Here is a 21,138-nt window from a genome sequence, read left to right as displayed (position 1 = left end):
GTTCTGAGAGCTGAAAAGTAGTGGTTGAATTTAGTGTGTGATTTCTAATACAGTATAGAACTTACTGAGCTCGTGGTGCTTTGGACAATAAGTTACCCAGCATACCCACATGGCTTTACTGCTTGGAAGGTACTTATTTTATACATATATTTAGAAGTGAGCCCTTCTTGTAAGCTTCCCATAGATATCTTACTGGGCATTCTGAGAAATAGGATGATGAACTAAATCAGATCCAACCTCCAGCAGGACTCTTGCTACATTCTTATTTGCATTGATTTGAATGGTTACTTAATTTCAGTAATAATTTATGTTCACAACCTTCAAGTTACCTGTTCATGCCCTTCTTTCAGAGTTGTGTAATTCTGTTAAAATGTCAACCTGCAGACACATTTTTCATTTCCATGTGTAACGAACATGTTCTACAGTGGCACCTTGGGCTACAAACACTTCGGGTTACAGACTCCGCTAACCCAGAAGTAGTACCTTGGGTTAAGAACTTTACCTCAGGATGAGAACAGGAATCTGCGGCGGCAGCAGGAGGCCCCATTAAGCTAAAGAGGTACCTCAGGTTAAGAATGGTTTCAGGTTAAGAACGAACCTCCGGAACAAATTAAGTACGTAACCTGTACTTATACTGTATACTGTATATCATAATTTCCCAAAGATTCATTATCTGGCAACGGTTTTACAAAATTTCATTTTACATGTTTTTTGTTTTGTTTTTATGCTGCAAACTGCCCTGAGAGCTATGGATATAGGGCGGTATGCAAACACACACACACAATGACTCAGAATTTCTCTTAATTTTCTTCTAGTGCTCAAAGACCTTCTCCAAGAAAATAGAGACTAGGTTAATGGCACCTGATTTTATTCATAGTTTTACTTTCTCATTAGGTGAACTGACAATAAATTTTTATGTTAGGAACAAAATCAGATGAACTTGGGACAATGAAACCTATGTTGAATGAGCATGTTATTTTTGCCACCAAAAGCCTGACCTCAGCATCTCCCTATATTTTTCCCCTTAAAATAATTATTAAGGTTTATAAAGAAAAATACAAAGATTATTGTCAAACATATTTTCTTTATCCAAACTGAAACATTAATCTAAAGGCGGAGAAGGAGGAGGAAGGAAGGAAAATGAAGAAATAGAGAAAAGGAATAGAAAAACATTTAAGAGAGAGGGAGAGAGAGAAGTTAATAAGCTAAAGAACTTCAGAAGTTCATTAGAATTTGATCTTCCTTTTGGATCAGCTGATTTGAAGGGAAAGTGATTCTGCTTAGCACTGGTTTGTGTAGCACTTCAAAGGCTCCTGACAACCAACTGGTTGCCAGTTGCTTTCGGAACTGGACAAAGCAGCTTTGGTCAAGCCCCACCCTTACCTGTATGGCATCAGGTGTCATGGGGGTGGCCATGGCTTACGCATGGTGGACTCATGCGCCAAATGGGGACGTCTGGTGGAGCCAAAGGAGGATCCCTGATCTAGAGATACAGAATTTCACCTTGGGAGCTGAAGGTCTCTCACCTTGCCTCAGGGGAACAGTACAGCCCTGTGAAAGGTTGAAGGCAGTCTTGAACACAAAATGTAAATGAATTTTAACACAACTTAAAAGAACACCACAAACACAGGGAATAATGTCCCTGTGGGAAATGTGATTATGTGGTTTAGGCTAGCCAGGTTCCACAAGGGAGGGATTGGGAAGGAGCATGTGGTTAAGCAAATTACATGTGCACTGGCCATTTGAGTTGCTGAGGCTCACCTCTCTCTCAGAATCACTACCATTAAAAGTAGAAAAACATTTCTAAGTGGTTAGCAATGTACAGTACTGCCTATATACCTTAGCCAGTCTTAGCATGAAGCTAGCCACATTCACAGCTTCATGATTTCTGGGTTGTGTAGTTATGCGAACAGCAAGAAAATGAAAGAGGGAAGTGTTCTCAAAGTTTATAGTAGTTTAAAGGTCCAAGACTTTTCACTATTCTTTTCCTTCTTCAGGGGCACTTCTTTTCATTGGATCACTGCAAATATACAAACATACTATTAATACACACACGCAAACACAAAATTGAGACTTCCTCCTTCAAGCATGCAGATTCAAGCATGTGAACAGCAACATCTACCGGTTCACAGCAACAATAGAGACATGGCTTCATTTTTTTCATGGGCTGATAAATGTTAAACACTTTGTTTGTGTAAAAGCTAGTACAAATATACCTAGATCAACTATCACAAAACGTTTGATAAGGTGTGGTGATTTGAGCAAATATAAGGGTGTTGGGGTTTTTTAATAGCAAATACTATCTTTGAAATGTTGCACATAATAAATGCATTTGTACCTAACTTTGCTAACTCCCTCCAATATATCTTCAAAAACTCCCGTTGAATTAGTTTTGGAAATGTGCATATTTTTGACTTAAAAACAGAATTTGTAAAATAAATCTCTATGCTACAAGTGTGACTTTAAATATTCCAAATCCATTCAAAGTAGTTCAGCATACAAAGGTAAATGATACATGAATTAGTCAGTGTATGGGAGTAGGTACCATGACTAGGTAAAACAGTGAAATATCAAAATGCCCATAATGAGCTTTTATGGTAATTAATTTTTAAAAAATAGTTACATTTGCTTGGATTCAATCCTTCTGCTCTCTCTTGAGCTCCCTGAAAATCTGCTTTGAATATTGGGGAACCCACAGGCCAAAGGTTCCCTACTACAGTTAATTCTCTCACATCCTTTCAATGAGGTGACACTGAACCTGTTGTTCACTTGAACTGAACAGACATTTGAAGGACTGGGTGCTTGGAACATAATCATGGGTAGGCAAACTAAGGCGCGGAGGCCGGATCCGGCTCAATCACCTTCTAAATCCGGCCCGCGGGCATGTTTTTACATGAGTAGAATGTGTGCTTTTATTTAAAATGCATCTCTGGGTTATTTGTGGGGCCAGGTGCTCAGTGCCACCCCTCTCTGCTGACCACTCTGGCAGGAAGCATATCCAGAGCCAGTGTGGTGCAGTGGTTAAAGTGTCTGAATAGTAGCAGGGAGATCAGATCTGTTTAAAGCTGTGAAGCTCACTGAATGACCTTGGGCATTTCACTATTTCTCAGCCTGAACTACCCTACAAGGTTGTTGTGAAGATACAATTAGGAGGCATGAACCCTCTAAGCTCCCTTGAGCTCCCTTGAGAAGAGGCAGATAGATGCCTTGGTTATCTGACATTTGAAAAACATTTTCATTACCCAACTACAGTAGAGCTGGTAATATCAGTTTTTTTTATCTCTGCTTTAGTGAATTGAAATTACTACTACTCACATTGCATGACTTCCCCCTGCTCATTTTGATGCTGGTTCTCCCAGCAGAATGGCAGTGCTTATCATTCTGCAAGTTTAAGAATTTAATGTTGCCTGATGTACCAACTAATAACTGTAGCACAGCAGTACTTGTGCAGATGCGCTTATTGTTACAGAAAGGCAAAGAGGAAGGAAATGCGTTAACGTTCTGTTATGTTCCCTCATATAGATAGAAAGAACTGCGAATCAGCATTCTGTATTTGCATTCACCATATTTATTGGCTTAGAATATATGAATGCCTAGGCTAAAGCGCTTAAGAATCACTGCCTTATGTTTTAGTTGGAAGAGAAGGGAGAAAGTCATTGCACATAAATGAGAAAAGAGCAGTTCTTGATTATGATAATCCAATGCTAGCTATGTTAGTAGTTGTGTGTTTTAAACTAATCACTGGCATCTATCTCACAGGAATAGTCTCACTAACAATACTCTGTGCACTCTCCTGTTAAGTAGATTCATGTCATTCAGAGTATTGAGAAGAGTTACAGTCTCATGCTGCATTTGTCCGCATTAATTCTTGTATTGCAGAAATGAGTGAGTGTCTTGGTTTTAAGGGGAAATAGGATTTTATCTAACACAGTTCTTCAAGGCAAAATCGGTAAACATTTCAGCAGAATATGCAATTCAGTCACAATAATAAAAATGGTGGTTGTGATATACTCCACATAATGTCTTGAAGATTGTAATGCAATCTGTACAAGTTAACTTAAGCCTTCTCTTGCCACATCTTTGGACAGCTAAGTATATGCTTTAGCTGTCTGATTAAAATAAAATGTGTATTTCTGGATTATATTATTGGTCCATCCATCTAGGCCCTATTTAGATATTCTGATACCTCATATTAGTGGGCTAGTTCCCCTCTCCCTCAATAAATAAATAAAATGTTGTACCCTCCACAAATTAGAGCATTATTTTCCGAAGTATGGAATCTTTTCTACATGACTTGCTGTTTAGTAGGACCCAGCCCTGCTTTGCATTGCAAGACATTTGCCTCTAACTTGGAGAGAGTGGTGAGAACAGTGACAGGGAGCTGAGCTAGCAACGTTTTGCCACTCTTCTTCATGTGATTCTAATTGCATAGGATAACTGGAACACTCAAATAGGGCCATAGCCCTACAAATTTTAGACACAATCTCCAAGAAGTTAAACAAGGGTTAATACAAATGGGGCCTGTAACACATGTTGCAGCATGGAATGTTTAAAGTGCCCACTGGCCAGTTGTGTCCTTTCCCAGGATACTCCATTCCATTTTTGTCATCCTGGTTTTTGACCCCCACCCGCAACAGTCGGTCATCATCCCACACCAACTGAGGATGCTCAGTATTCATTTGGCTAGTTCGTCGTTCTTTTCACCCTCTTCTGGCTACATAAAGATTAACACTTGGAGGATGAGATCAGTATTACTGTATAGCATGGCACTGTCAGAGTAGTATGTGAATTTGTGTTGTCCTGCTTGTGTCCGATTGCACCTTTACCCACATCCTGTAGCAAATTTCCTCCCCAGCGGTTTTCAAATGGAGCAATAAAGTGGCTTGAGCATATCTGCTAGAAAAGAAGTGTGGCTAGATCTCCCCATGTTCTGTTTTGTCCTCCTCTTGGAAAAAGATAGTATCTCTAATATTCTCAGTTTGCTTGCAACCCATATGTATCCTGCAGAATTGACTTTAGAAGTACTCAGGAAACTGTAACTTGAGTGCAAAAGGGTATGACTCTCACTCAAAGACTTTGTACTGATAACTATGTGGATTTGGGGGGGGGCACCTATGACCCTTTAGATATTGTTCGAGTCAGATTCTCGGCAGCCCCAGCCAGCATGGCCCAGTAGTCAGTTGTGCTGGGAGTTGCCCAACAACAGCTGGAAGGCCACAAATTTTCCATGCCTGGTGTAGCACAGTTTACTAAAACTTCTTAACAGCAATTTGCTTCATTACTAGCAGTGAGGTTGATACCTGGACTTTAGTTTACCTGGATCAGTGGGTCTAGGATGCTTCTTTATTGACTTGAGGATACAATGTGGTGGGGAATTCCCCCGTTACAAGGTGTCATAACCTGTAAGGACCCTGGCAGAAACATTCTGTGCAATTTGGGGAAAATACTGTAATCCTCTTGGGCAACTGCAGAGTCGACATCTGACCTGATAAAAGCAGCTTCCTACTGATCTTTTTTTTTTTTTAGCAAAGGTTTGAGATGTGAAATCAGCAGGTGAAGGTTTTTAAGGCATGGAACTAAACATTTCCACCTGCTAACTGCTGCAGACCTGGCTAGTGGTTAAAGGGCAGCTACAGGAGCTGTTTCTAAGGTTGTCAGCTCAAATTGGGAATAAGCTGGATCACTGAAGCTGCTATCTCATTTTGGTACTATCAGTCTTCTAACAGCAGAATCTACCATGTGTATTGTGTGAGGTCAGTGTCTGCCACTTGGTTTTCTTGACAAAATACAGAATAGAGATGGTCTGAGAGCAGAAGCAGATGGTTTGATAAACAGATATTATGAGTGATGGCCCTGCTGGCCAGCCAAATACTGCTATTAAGCATAATTTCCTTATTCTCTTCAAGATAAAAAATGGTAAAACGCTTGGAACATGAAACGGTGATGTACAATAATCCATTCATTGTTTTAGTCATAGTCACCTGTCATAGTAGAAAGGCAACTCGGAATGTATGCATTTTGAATATAATGGTCTCAGCAAGTCACTTTTGGTACAATGATCCTAAAAGTACTCAGAACAGAGGTTTAAGTAGCCTAGTCTATGGCCAGGCTTCAGTAGAGCAAAAAACCCCACTGCAGTTTCCAGCGTATATGTTACATCTTGTCTAATTAGTTTGTAAAAATGCCAAAGCAAATAGTGGAAAGAAAGCGTCAGGCTGAGAGTAGTTTGACTGCTGAAAATATGTTGTGCAGGGGCAGTGTTTAAAAATGCCATCTTCCATTATGAAGTGAAAGTTAACCATTGGGGTTCTTTTATATTTTGTTTCCAGGTCATTAGCTCATAATTATAAATATGCCCAAAGTGTTCTTTTACACCCCTGAGAGCAAGACATGTCCTTAAAACTGAAGGTTATCAGGTGTTTGACAGCAGCATCCAAATGTCAGGATGTAGAATTAGACATGGTTAAAAAAGAAGAAAAAGTCTGAACTCAAGTTAAAAGAAGTGGCCTGTATCTGTTTAGCATCACTCTGGTCCTGTAGTTGGCAAGGGGCGTGAGGAGAGGAAATATCTGGCTGATCTTTGTGTCTCTTCTGGCTGTTAACACATCCTTTTCACCAGTGTGTTTATCCAGTTCACGTCTGCCTCCCCCCACCCATTGCTCTGTATATGTTCGCACCTCCACCGCCTAGTGTTCTCTTTGTGTCTGACCTAATAGTCCTTTCTTTCATCTCTAGTTGTTTCCTTCCCTTTTATTTCCCATATCCATCTTCTTCTTCATTTTGATCTGAAGGGCTCAGGACCACAATACCTTAAGGACCGCCTGTTCCCATATGAACCTACCCAGACCCTGAGATCATCTTCTGAGGCCCTTCTTCATGTGCCTCCTCCTTGAGAGGTCAGGAGGGTGGCAACATGAGAATGGACCTTCTCTGCAGTGGCTCCCCGTCTGTGGATTGCTCTCCCCAGGGAGGTTTGCCTGGTGCCTTCACTATACACCTTTAGGCGCCAGGCAAAACATTCTTTTTTAACCAGGCCTTTGCCTGACTTGATCTACATCCTATACCCTTTTTAAAATGCTGGCTCTTTGTGTGGGGGTGGGAGTGTGTGTGTTATTGGGTTGTTGTTGTTATTTTGATTTTTATGTATTTGATATTTTATGTGAACTGCCCTGAGACCTTCAGGTATAGGGAAGTATAGAAATTAAATGCATACATACAGTACATACTGTACATCCTTTTGCTCGTCTCTCATGTATCTGCCCAAATGCATTATCATGTTCCTCATATCTGAAGAAGTGTGCATGCACACGAAAGCTCATACCAAAATAAAAACTTAGTTGGTCTTTAAGGTGCTACTGAAGGAATTTTTTTATTTTACTCATTTACCCCGTTATCCCAGACTATTTATTTTTTCCTTTCCATGTTTTTCTACCCCTCATTTCCTTGACTTTGTTCAACTAAAGCTTAGCCCAGATAAGGCTGAGGAAGTGTTAGTTGGTACCGGATAGATGGGATTAATATACCCTGGATGGGATTATGATCCCTCCGAAAGAGCAGGTATGTACGTAGTAGTTTGGGGAAACGTCTGGATCCACTGCTATCACGTGTGAGGTTCAAGTGGTTTCAGTGGGACGGAGTGTCTTCCGTCAGCTTTGACTAGTGCCCCAGCTGTGGCCCCAGCTGGACAGGGATAGCCTAGCTTCCATTGCTAAAGCTCTGGTAACCTCTAGGTTGGATTACTGCATTGTATGTGGGGTTTAAAGATGGTTCAGAAACCGCAGCTGGTTTCTACAAATTAGCCAGTGCAGTCAAACCATAATTATGTTTCTGGCCTCAATTTAAAGTGCCAGTTTTGACCTGAAATACCTTAAGTTGCTCAGGACCCCAGTATCTCAAGGACCACCTCTTCCTACGTGAACGAACCCAGATCCTTGAATTGTCGTCTGCGGTATTTTCTTTGTGTCCCTTCCTCAGGAGGGCAGGATGGCCACATGAGAACTTTTCAGTGTTGGCTCCCCACTTGTGGAATGCTCTCCCTGGTGCCATCTTTATTTCTTAGGCACCAGGCAAAAGCTTTCCTTTTTACTTAATTTGAAGGGCTTCATACATTTGTTGCCTCTTTTAGTGTGGTGGGATATGTATGACCTGCCTTTCATCTGCATAGATGTGCTTTTTAGGCATTTATTGGCTGTGTGTGTGTTATAACTGGTTTTGACATTTATATTATTTTTGTAAGCCGCTTTGCATCATTTTTGTGAGGAAAAGCAACTAAAAAATTAATGATCACGTCCCTGTGACTCTTGTGCAAAGAAAAACAGTGCTTTTGCAGTTAAATAAATGTTAATACATACTAGTTTTAAAACTGTCAACTGCCATTGACATGCAAAATCTAGGCTTGATGGATAGAAAGTTGGAATGTTAGAGGTGGTGTTGAGGCAAAGCCTGCAGCAACAAATCCACAAATACCATAGCCAACTGTCACCCTGTCCACCCACATTCATTTGGTTTAAAATCTTTGGTCAAGCAGTAAGCTGTGTTTGTCTGCAGCTGTCCCATATGTATGGGGCTCAAACCGGCAACCTTGGTATTTTCAGAACCATGTTCTAACCAATGGAGCTATCCAGGCAGCATTATTAATTATAGTGTGGCATGCAGCTGCCTCTTTTGTATTCTATGCAGTTTTGTTGTATTAAGCAAGTGACACAATCTTATACTCGCACAACTTTAATTTCAAACATGACTCCAGATTGCAGGCTTGTTGTTGTGTGAAATGTGTCTGCAAAAGCCCTGCAGATTGCTGACCAATAGCATATTTGGGGGAGTGTGGATTTGAGAGCACAGAGCCAGTAGTGGATGTCTAGAAGGAAGAATGTGTATATAGATGTGCCCACTTAATCAGAACCTTAAAAAAAACACCCAAAAAACCCCCCAAAACCACAGACTGGTTCACACATATATGTGCCTCACTTGGTTTTCAATATTCCATTGAAGAGGATTCCTGCTTGAAGTACTGAAAATTCTGCCTGTCATAAAAAGGTAAAGGACCCCTGACAGTTAAGTCCAGTCGCGGACAACTCTGGGGTTGCTGTGGTCATCTCGCTTTACTGGCCGAGGCAGCCGACATTTGTCCGCAGTTTTTCCAGGTCATGTGACCAGCATGACAAAGCCGCTTCTGGTGAAACCAGAGTAGCATACGGAAACGCCATTTACCTTCCCGCCGGTGCAGTACCTATTTATCTACTTGCACTTGCTTTCAAACTGCTAGGTTGGCAGGAGTTGGGACCGAGCAACGGGAGCTCACCCTGTCACGGGGATTTGAACCGCCAACCTTCTGATCGGCAAGCCCTAGGCTCAGTGGTTTAGACCACAGCGCCACCAGCATCCAACGCCTCAGTCATACATGAGCTGCAGTCCAACAGTCCAGTTGAGTTGATTTTAATATTTATTTATATGTAGCAAAATCAGAGCAGTTTAGAAGAAATAGAATTCAAATCAAATAATAACAAAACAGCAGGATGTGTGTGTAAACTAGCTCAAAGCTTATTTAAGCATTGTAAGTTGGAATTTGACTTTTCCATAGCAACCGCTTAAATTCCCTCTGCACTCTTGCTCACTATAATATGGGGGCGGGAGGTTGTGTTAAAACAAACTATGAATTAAATTTAAAGCAGTTCATTTTCTTTGTGGCTAAGTAAACTGTGAGACCTCAACATAAGAATATAAATCCCACTGGACCACACCAAATCCCTGCCTAGTGCAGTATCCTGTTATCCACAGTAGCAAAGCAGATCCTTATGGGAAGCCTGGCCCACAAAAGCAGGACATAAGCTCAGTGGCCCTCTCCTGCTGTTCATGCTGTGTCTGATCCTGAAAGTGATTATAATTAGCTGGTTCACACAAAACACTAAGCCAAACCATAGTTTATTCCCAGAAAGGAGATCACAACCGCTGTGGTTTCCCCCCGATCATCCTTCTGCTTTGCTGCTTTAAGCCAAGGCATGCTTTGGCTTAGCATGTTGTCCAACCTGGTCTTATAGTTTGCCTCCATGACAAATCATGAGCTATAAACCGAAGATCAAACCTTGGTTACAACTTTTGTTTTTGTCTGGAGCAAGAAGCACCATGGATCCAGCTAGGATAACATTCTAAGTTGATTCATGGTTTTGCTCACAGGAGTGCAGCAGCAGCAGCAGCAGCAGCAGCAGCAGCAGCAGCAGCAGCAGCACCCAGTGAAAACTACTGGTAAATCAGCCACAATGTTCCTTTAAGACATAGCTTGGCTTAGTGCAGGCATGGCCAAACTTGGCCCTCCAGCTGTTTTGGGACTACAACTCCCATCATCCCTGACCACTGGTCCTGTTAGCTAGGGATGATGGGAGTTGTAGTCCCCAAACAGCTGGAGGCCCAAGTTTGGCCATGCCTGGCTTAGTGTAAAATGAGACCCCAGGACATAGTCGTCATGATTAGTAGCCATTGGTAATCCTATCCTCCATCAATTTGTTTAATCCTTCACACTACATAAGATTTAAGCCCTGGATTTATTTATTTATTTATTTATTTATTTCAATGAAGAAATCACTCACTGTGCAATAACAAAGGCTGAAACAGTTTAGAAAACCATTTATAGGATTGTTGTGGAAAACATGAATTATTAGATTTGTGTCAGATATTGGAAGTACAGTATTGGACAATGGAAGTAATAGTAATTGTCGAAAACTACATATAATAATCTCAATCATATTTTAAAAACTTCTAGCACTAGTTTGCTATTCTTAAAATTAAAGGTAAAGGTAAAGGGACCCCTGACCATTAGGTCCAGTCATGACCGACTCTGGGGTTGCGCGCTCATCTCGCATTATTGGCCGAGGGAGCCGGCGTATAGCTTCCAGGTCATGTGGCCAGCATGACAAAGCCGCTTCTGGCAAACCAGAGCAGCACATGGAAACGCCGTTTACCTTCCCGCTGTAGCGGTTCCTATTTATCGACTTGCATTTTGACGTGCTTTCAAACTGCTAGGTTGGCAGGAATTCTTAAAATTACTTAATTCTAAATAGGTTTCCTAGGGTAGTTATAAAGTGGAATGTCAGTCATTTTAGAGCAACTTTTAAAGGATCTGGTGATAGAAAACTGAAATAAAGTAACTGCAATCACAGGAAAGGCTGTGTGTGTGAATGTGTGTATTAGGAAAAGAAATTTGCTGTCACTTAATATGAGAAAATTGAGTTTTGATTCTTACAAACAGTTGAGACTACCAGTGAGCCATTTAGTGCAGTATTCATTCTTAAATCGACCGACTCACCCCCCACCACATGGTTAAAACACAAGTTTGTCCATCATGTGATCCCAGTTGCTTCTCTTAAAATAGATCACAATAGCCCATCTGGCATCTGAGTAGCTTCATCTGTGAAAATTGGGCTATTAAAAGACATGTTTAAATGATCTGAGAGTTAAAATAAACTGTTTAGACTGTGTCTAATAGCAGAATTTTTGTCATGAGCACTAGTAGGCTATCTTGGACACATTCCAAGTTCCAGGATTTGATCTGTAGGAGTCTTCCAGATGTACATAGTTTGCTCTTTGAGTAAGACTTTATTCAAAGTTCATCAGCTATTCTCTCAACAAATATTGTCTAGGAGGAGCAGACACGTGTAAAGCTTTGTGCTAATCCATATGCATGTGATTAGCTGGATTTTTAAAAAACAACAAATAAAGCAGTATTCCACTTAGCTGTTTCAAGATCTAAACAGTCTTTTGTAGGGCCAGATCCTATTTGTTTAGTATATTCCTCAGAATTGCTCTACCTTTCTTCCAGTGGAGTAGTGTAGTTGTGTAACTTTCCAAGATAAGGATGGATCTCATGATGGACTTTAGTTTTGACTCTGCAGGTATTGTGCCCACAGCTGCTGTGTTGGGAAACATGGGCTAAAGCTTTTGTGGATTTAGGAAAACCATTTGAGGGAGCATAATAGATATAATAATGTTGTAATGATAAAATAATGCTGTGATGTGGATAAGATGAATAGAATCAACTCCCCCCCCCCCAAAAAAAATCCTGAATTGTTTGGCACTAGATTCAGGGCAGACAAGGCGTTTCTTTATACAGTGCAGCGTTTGTGGTGTTGCACATGGGTCATGTGTCCTATGGAGGGGTATGTCAGCACAGGCATGGAAATCTGACACTTAAGACAAAGAACCACAATCCTCTATTTCACTCAAAACAAACAAATTGTTCTTACCAACCAAAGTGCACATTTAGTGTTCAAATATGTACATTCGAGGCGCAATCCAAGATCCCACTAACTACCTTTTTTGCTTTTTGGAGCTACATCCACAGCCCTGCTGCTCAGAGTGGTAGAAGTGGAGAGGGCAGGATGATAGAACCTCATGGGGACAGCGATGTGCCTGCACCAGCTCCATGCTGGAGCACCAGCCAGCCAGATGCCATCATGTAACAGCAGTGAGTCCGGCTCAGGATATAATAGATCCAGGATTGGCTCAGCCATTCCACAGCCCTCAGAATATCCCATTTCAGGACTTTCTGCTGGCTCCCACCAGCATGTTTGCTCATAGCTGCCAAGTTATCCCTTATTTTAAGGGATTTTCCCTTATGCTGAATAGGCTTCCTCGCGAGAAAAGGGAAAACCTGGCAGCTATGTGTTTGCTAGGCAGAAGGGAGAGTGGCTTTTGGCACAGATACGCCTCAGCTCAATCAGCCCCCCAGCCCAGCTTAAGGGAAGCTTTCATCGCTCAGCCTCTTATCATCTCATGATAAACTGCTTTGCCCAGTAGCTACCACCCTTGCTTCTTGAAAATTCTGGGTATTTTGCCTATAAATAAATGATCTTTCTCTGTGTTCTTCAGGTGTATTCTATCTTTTTTTTTAGGATTTTTATTTTTTTAGGGTCTGTAATTAGCTTCCCATATTGGTTTCAGGATTCCTTTGGGTGATTATATTTCAAGAAAGCAAAATAGGGCACTCTTCACTGAAATAACACCAGTACTTAAATATAAAAATATATACCCTCCTAAGTAGTATAAAGGTTTTAGTTATTTGTAAATCAATGGATTGCATCAGATGGACTGAAGTTACTAACATCTACTCCTTTTCTTCCAGTGGCAACAGATGTCTTCAATTCCAAAGGTTTGGCCATCCAGGCCCAGAAGAAAATCCTTGGCAAAATGGCATCTAAATCCATAGCAAATGCTTTGATAGATGACACTAGCAGTGATGTGTTGGATGAGCTTTACAGAGTGACAAGGCAATACACACAAAGCAAAAAGGAAGCGGAGAAGATCATTAAAAATCTCATTAAGACTGTAATCAAGTTAGCAATCCTCTACAGGAATAACCAGTTTAATCAAGAAGAGATCATCCTTATGGAGAAATTCAAGAAGAAAGTTCACCAGTTGGCCAAAACTGTGGTGAGCTTCCATCAAGTGGATTATACATTTGACAGAAAGTTTTTGTCAAAACTCTTGAATGAATGCAGAGACCTGCTTCATGAAATCATTCAGCGTCACCTAACTGCGAAATCTCATGGACGAGTCAACCACGTGTTTGATCACTTCTCAGATTGTGAATTTTTGGCTGCCTTGTACAATCCATTTGGATCTTACAAGTCTCACCTCCAGAGACTCTGTGATGGTGTCAACAAAATGTTAGATGAAGGGAATATATAAGTAACTGCATCGGTGGTGTATATTCATAGGCTGAGGACTACTGGTGGTCTTGATTCAATGAAGGAGGGCTAGAAAAACTGTGTGGTAATGGCAAAATTGAATACCAAAGCAAATACTAAATATTTAGAAATTTCTTCATCAAATTGACCCATTTATTTGGAGTCATCTATTGCTATTCTTTCTTTTTGCAGTACTTTGCTTTAAAACGTGGAGCAATAAAGCCATGAAATGGGATTTCTTGTGAAACAGAGCTTTTGTAAAATAGACAGGAAAAGTGTACAGCAAGATAATCAGAATCAAAATGCATATTTCTACATGTAGAAGAGTATTTATAATCCTACAAAGGATCAATATTTTTTTATATACACAAATCATGACTATGGCACATATATGATAACTGGAGTTAGATTTAATAGAACCTATGCTACTTAATCTAGATCCATATATGCTATACATAAATGCTTAGGTCACATGGTCTTAGTTATACTGTTAAAATAGTTCTGTTTCGTAGGGCTGGTTCTCATATAAGACAGTAAGAGACCACACAATTACCTTTGAAATGTGCAGGGCTGCTGCCAGATGCATCTGGAAATACTTCATTGGCATAAACTGACATCTGTACATGGCAGCCCCTGTTCCCATAACGATAGTAGTAGTTCATCAAGCTGTTGTCCTGTGGTTATTGCATCTGCATATGCTTTACATGTATTGGCATGGTTTCACATAACATACTTCCATGGAAGACCAGTACAGCCCACCTCTAAACCTCGTGGCATGTACTCTCGAGGGAATTCACAAAGGTTGCTTCCATATGCACCTACCCTTAATCATATCATTTAAGGCAGGCATCCCCAAACTTTGGCCCTCCAGATGTTTTGGACTACAATTCTCCTCTTCCCTGACCACTGATCCTGTTAGCTAGGGATCATGGGAGTTGTAGGCCAAAACATCTGGAGGGCAGCAGTTTGGGGATGCCTGATTTAAGGCTTTGGCTTGTTAATATATAGTACCATAATTTAGTGTGCTTTATCAGCTGAATGGTCTGGATTTGATTGATGTATTGCTATTCTTAGTTGGTTACAGTAATAAAGTGTGGCCAGGAAAATTATACTGTACATTAGTAGTGTGTAGTTAAATGAAGCACCCATATACATTTCGCCATTCTGCTAACAATACCCTCACACAAACAAAAAATTAGCTTAATCCAAAATTACTCTCATCGCTAAGGGGTTTGCTTTTAAATAGAAATTGTCCTAAATACTCCAATCCCACAGTGGGCACATGGAGTTCAGTCTGCAAATGCCTTTTCTCATTTCTGTAGAAGAATGTACTTCCAGATCAAGTTCCTCAATAAAATGAGGCAGCCTGCATGCACAAGTCAACGTTTTGTGTATGTGAGCACATGAGAATCTATAGTGTGGGGTGACAAAATGCAGTAACTATAGTCATACCTCGGTTTAAGTACGCCTCGGTTTGAGTACTTTCAGTTTAAGTACTCTGCGGACCTATCTGGAACGGATTAATCCACTTTCCATTACTTTCAATGGGAAAGTTCGCTTCAGGTTAAGTACGCTTCAGGTTGAGTACGGACTTCCGAAACCAATTACACTCATACCTCGGGTTAAGTACGCTTCAGGTTGAGTACTGCGCGGACCTGTCTGGAACAGATTTATCCACTTTCCATTACTTTCAATGGGAAAGTTCGCTTCAGGTTAAGTACGCTTCAGGTTAAGTACAGACTTCCGGAACCAATTGTGTTTGTAAACCGAGGTACCACTGTATGGGTGGTATTTTGAATCTGCAACCATAAGTACCAGCACCAAATTCTGAACGATATTGTGTACATAACTGAAATAGAAGTCACTGTGTAGAACCTAGAATAAATGTATAGCAAATATGGTGAAATGCATCTTATAACTGCAGCAGCTTGTATAAGATTTCTTTAAAAAATAATATTGAGGTGAAAATAGGACTATCCAAAGGAATTTGCTGAAAATGTAATGTTTTTGTATGTCACACAAGTTTTTGCTGATTGCCAGGTTTTTTAAAAAGAATTGTGACTAAAAGAATATATTCCTTATATATGCTGTGCCTCATTTTCTCTGGCATAATGAATCAAAAAATGGATATGCACTACTTAATTAAATCCAAACCATGTTTTGTTCCTTCTGACAAGTCTCTAACAATTTTTGTACAACATGTGATTCCTACTATGGGTAGTTGCTTTCCCTAAGGTATTGCAAAATATATGTTTTATTGCTGCAGGAAGAAACTTGATTTCCCTTTAATTTTACCACTCATTAGCATAGTTTGAGATGATTCTATTAAGACTTATTTAGCTGCCTTTAACACCACTACATTTAGATTGAGATGGGTATAATTCAGAGCATGGGAAATCCCTAAGAAAATATATACTAGAAATTTGAGTGCTATCAAACCCTGGATAATGTATAATACTTCTGTTATATAGGTGGCACATAATATTCTAAGGCTGCAATCCTGTACAAGCCTTAACTGGGGGTGACCCATTGAACTCAGTGGGACCTATTTTTGAGCAAACATGTTTCTGAATGTTATAATTGCATTTTAGCTGGCAAAATTTCATACTGGAATATCAGAAGTGGTACAGAGTGGCTATACAAAGCATCATCTAGTTGAATATATTACTGAACATTTCTACATTTGTCTACCTATTGCTCTTGATTCTTTATGTACACCAACTATTTCTAAGGCTGTTTTCTTCCCTTGCAAGAAGGTAATGAATCAGTGTCCTATAGCATTCATCACTTTTTTAATTTTTCAAAATACTGTAATCATTACATGATAAGCAAAAGGGGTGTGTGCATTCACACGCATAGAAAGATGGAAGCCTAAGTGTTTTCTCCCATAGCAGAAAAACTGCCCACCACACTGGCTTTTATCACCTCTCCTAAATAAAAGAAGCAGCCTCAGGAAGTGTATGTTGAACATAGGACAACTACCTAATGGCATGAATTAACAGCAAACTGTATGGCAGTTGGTACCTCTGTTTCAGCTGATGTGAAAAAAATCTCATATGCCAATAAAATGGTGGCCAAAGCAATCAAAAGTGCAAAAAAAGAGGTGACAGACAGTTGCTGCAGAGCTCCTCAAAGAAATAACAAAATAAAACTCATCTGTAAAGATATTGTAGATAAGTGGCAATCTGCCTTCAAAAATTGCTGAATTAAAGCATAAAATTAATAATTAAAATGCCCTGCTATGGTACCATTGGATATGGGGATGAAAAAGTGTTTTAAATATGCACTCATGGAATTTTCTATTAAAACTGGATGGTCAGGGAAATTGTGGGTTCTATAGGAATGTGAGGGTGAAGAATGGGGACAGTATAGGATTCCAGACTGGAGGGTTGGGCTCCTGAACTACCGTATCTAACTACCTGCATTAGCTATAGATGGCACTCATCACAGTTTAGCCCCCAAGCCAAGGGCAAACTCATTCTCCAGAGAGACAAATAAAACTCTTGAAAAAATTTCAGTGAAAGGCAAACTGTTGAAAGCTATCGGGACTAATAGTGAAAATAAATTTGAAAGAAAACCAATGGTAAAGCTTCAACACCTGAGTGATAAAATAGATGCTGAATGGCTCTTAGTTCAACCACAGGAAGGTTCCAAGTGACTAAAATACACTATTGCTGAGCTTCCAGTTCTGTGTGGTTGTTCACATTGATAGAATGCCTCACTTTGCTACCACAAAAAGCCACTCACAAATCCTGATACTGCTGAATATAAACATTTATAGAAATAAAGGTGAACTAGAGGAAGCAGTGGCTGGAAAATGGAAGACAATACCATCTAAGGAAGTGGCTATCAAGCAAGATGTGGATGTTCCAAGATCAATGCGCCGAAAGAGATCTGGTTCAGTCTCCACCTAAAAACCATTACTGTTAAAAACCACAGGGGCTATGATATCTTGTCAATGGAAAGAGCATTGCTTGATTTATTATTCTAACCAGGTCATTACATGGATGGCCATCTTGAGTAATAACATAAATAACACAGTATGTAAAATGGGAGATGGGAAGAGGGGGGAAAGTGAGAAATAAATAAGGGAAGGGAAATGTGGAAATGAAAACAGGAAAACGAAACAATTTGGAATAATGTTGAGTTACTGGAAGAGGGGAGGGGAAAGAAATACACCAACACTTGCTAGGCACAAAGCACTACCCTCATGGCAAATTTTAAAATAGAGTACTATTGCTAAATATATGCTAAGTACTATTGACTGGAATAAGCTCAAAATGGAGGAGAAGCCAGTATCATTTTCTGTTAGACTCAGCAAGAACACAATAATCCCCCCCCCAAGTTTCTTCTGTTTGCTTTTTTCATCATTAGTATAGATTTGGTGTTCCCTCACAAGATCTGAATAAAAGCCATGTATTGATTACTGCTTTATCTTTTGCCACAGGGAAAAAAATTGTCCTTCAAATTCTACATTCAAAGTAAGTTATTTCTCTCTGTGTGTCCCCACATTAGCACTTTAACACTTTAATCTTTGGGTCTTCTGAATTTCAATTGAAAAACTGAGAATAACTACTGAACTCATTAGAATAAAGAATAATTTTAGCCATATGTTCAGCAGCCTGATTCCACTTCATTTCACATATGTACTCAACTACTTCCATCAGTTACATATTAAAATATTAAGCTTTCCTACAGGTCAGACCCAATGGATCCAACTAGTAGAGAACTAAACTGCTGTCAATATCTATCTGCAATTGTCATATTCTGTCTGAATATGCAAGCTCCATCTCTGAATAGCAACTACAAATACAGCTCAGTGATTTCATCCAATGTTCTCTCCTCTCACCAATAATTATGGTGGTAGTTTTAACATGCTGGATAAATTCTACAGGTTAATTCGTTCAATGACCAAATGATCCACATTTGTCCCCCCCCCCCCCATGGCTGTACATTCTACCATTCTAAATTAAGCTGCAGAACTGAGAGTAAGCGCCATTGAATTTGATGGAGCTTACATCTGAGTAGACATACATACTGTATAAGTAGACTGCTAAGAGTTCTCTATAATTCAGACTACTGCATTGTATCTCTAATAGTAGCAAGCCACATACAGCACTTGATGCAACAATTGTTTGTTACATTATTTGTGGCCAACCTAACTAGTGAAACCAGTACATTAGCACATTGAGACACTGGGGCCTTGGGCACAACCTAACTAGTGGAACCAGTAGCTTGCCAGACCTGGTGCCTTAGGCACAACTAGTTGAACAAATGCATGCATTACAAATGCAAAGCTTGGCTCTTGCAAGAAAACAAGCGAGCAGACCTCTCCTATGAAAGTGGAAAGTTAAGTGCTTCTCAAATGTTTACCTTTGCCAATTTGTTCTTTAGAACTTCCCACTATGTGTTGCACAATATGCAGTTGCTTGCCATCAAATCCAGGAAGCAGCTTTTCAGATACCATTGCTGACAGATGATCAACTGCATGTATCTGAAAAGAGGTTGACTTCAGTGCTTTTGAAGCAAAGAAGCAAAGGATATATATAACATGTTTATAGTTAATCTATGGGGACACTACTGAATTAGTGATACACCACAGTTGCTACAGACACTACTTCCAGTGAAGGCGTTTCAGAAAATGTATTGCAAACTGGGGGAACATAAAAATAGCTGTTAAAACACAGGGAGGAACTTTCCCTCCTTATGCAAGGTATTTCAGACAGGAAACCGAATTTAGGATAAGTACAGCTCCTTCATCAAGTTACACTTTTCAGTTTGTTATCAATAGTGGCAACTTGTCTTTTACCTAGCAGAAGATGCCTTTTTTGTGCAACCCAATGTATGCCATTAAAAGACAACTTGTACAAGCTTTGATTTATTCATGGGGGACATTAGCTTTGAGGCATGAAACCTGAAAGGGTTTCAGAATTTAATGAAAATTTTGTCTCTTTTTTTCCAGGGGCATGTGCTAAAATCAAAGATGTGGGAAAATAAAGATTGCTTCTCTGGGATGAAAAATACTGAAGCAAGCATGATAGTTGCCTGAAGTTAGCACATACAACACAGTAGTCAAAGGTCTCTAGTGTGTATGTAGCTTCCAAAATCATTTTTTTATGTTGTAGCTTGAGTCGGGAAGGCGTATCTCAGAGCATATGCAATGTTTTCCTCACTACTAAGTAACCAAACACAGCTGATGGAAGCCTGTCCTACTAGCCATGATTTTGCATGCATGAGTTCTGTCACCGTCCTTTATACACACGAGGGATGTGGATACAATTACTACATCTCCTAAATTAGGCTCTGGTGCCTAGTGGAAAAAAGTGCTCTTCAGGCATTTGGAAAAATCTGGGTTTAAAGTCCTACCCCAATATCCCCTGTGTACTGGGTTCTTTGCTGACCTTCACATATTCTGTGCAATGGTTCAAAGGGGAATTATAAGAGTGTTCAGTTGAATGTGATCCTAATGCTCTCTGCAACTGGGAACCATGCACAATCTGGGTTCCAGTTAGAATCTTCCTGCATACCTTTATGCTGAATGAAAAATGGCAGAAGAGGAAGGAGTTGGGAATGCTGCGGTGGGGCTAGAATACACATCCCTGCACCCCTAGTTTGAACCCTCATACATTATTATGAAAGACTGAAGATGCTAAGCAGTTGGCTGGCACTCTTGTCGCACTGAAATGGTGGGCTGCACAGAGCCATTGACACAATTGCTACTGAGTGCCTTTGGTGCCACCACCAGTGGCGGAGCTTCATGCTCAGGCACCGGGGGGCGGAGAACAGGCGTGGGCGGGCATCCTGGGGGCGTGGCATGCCGTCCACAGGGGTGTGGTGTGCCACCTGTGGGGGGCCTGGCGCCCAGCGCGGGCGGGGGGACAGCCGCAATGGCACCCCACTGGGATTGCGCTGCTGGGGGTGGTGCGCTCCCCCCACCCCTTCTTCCTCCACCTGGGGCCACCACTGCCACTGCAGGTAGCTGTCCAGCAGAGCTTCCAAGTAGCAAATGGGCTGTTGTCATCTGGCCAAGAGAGCTACTCTGACACCCTGAGCAGCCTGCTGTGACAAATTTGTGATGCTCCTTAGGGACAAAATTACTGATTCAAAGCAGGACAGTGCAGTTAGTTAGAGCCATCTATACTTACTTATTTTTCTCAACCTCTCAGGGACTTTTGATACTGTTGCTAATGGTATTCTTCTGGAACAGCCCAGGGAGATCAGGGTTGGGGACACTGTACTTCAGTACTGTAGTTTCACCTGCAGGGTGGATTCCAAAAAGTAGCTATGCATCGTTTGGTGCCATACAAATTTTCTGTTTAGGAAGGTTTTTAATGTTTGATGTTTTATTCTGTTTTTAATCTGTTGGGAGCTGCCCAGAGTGGAGCTGGGTATTAATGATAATGATGATGTGCCATGCAAGCTGACATATTATTTAACAGCTACAGTATCTGAAAATGCT

General features: G+C 40.5%; 1 protein-coding gene and 1 long non-coding RNA gene across 5 annotated transcripts in view; one reads left to right on the top strand and one right to left on the bottom strand.

Moving 5' to 3' along the window:
- The window catches only part of TNFAIP8 (TNF alpha induced protein 8), a 46,988-nt gene extending 30,629 nt beyond the window's left edge, over window positions 1-16,359 (top strand). For 3 of the 4 annotated variants that reach the window (XM_035100002.3, XM_035100001.3, XM_060280145.2), the window contains exon 2: window positions 13,115-15,849. In XM_035100002.3, coding sequence (XP_034955893.2) covers window positions 13,115-13,680 — 566 coding nt within the window. In that variant the 3' untranslated portion in view covers window positions 13,681-15,849. Of the gene's footprint in view, window positions 1-13,114 lie in introns of all 4 variants that reach the window. The other variant, XM_035099999.3, reaches the window with a different exon arrangement.
- Window positions 1,924-20,936, bottom strand: LOC148684382 (uncharacterized). Its single transcript, XR_015946138.1, has 2 exons — window positions 20,825-20,936; window positions 1,924-2,020 (listed from the first exon to the last, which is right to left on the bottom strand). It is a non-coding gene; the product is annotated as an uncharacterized LOC148684382 (long non-coding RNA).
- Window positions 20,937-21,138: the final 202 nt, after the last annotated feature.

This window comes from Zootoca vivipara, chromosome 10 (assembly GCF_965207765.1).
Source record: "Zootoca vivipara chromosome 10, rZooViv2.hap1.1, whole genome shotgun sequence".
Taxonomy (NCBI): domain Eukaryota; kingdom Metazoa; phylum Chordata; class Lepidosauria; order Squamata; family Lacertidae; genus Zootoca; species Zootoca vivipara.
This window is presented reverse-complemented; position numbering and strand designations above follow the sequence as displayed.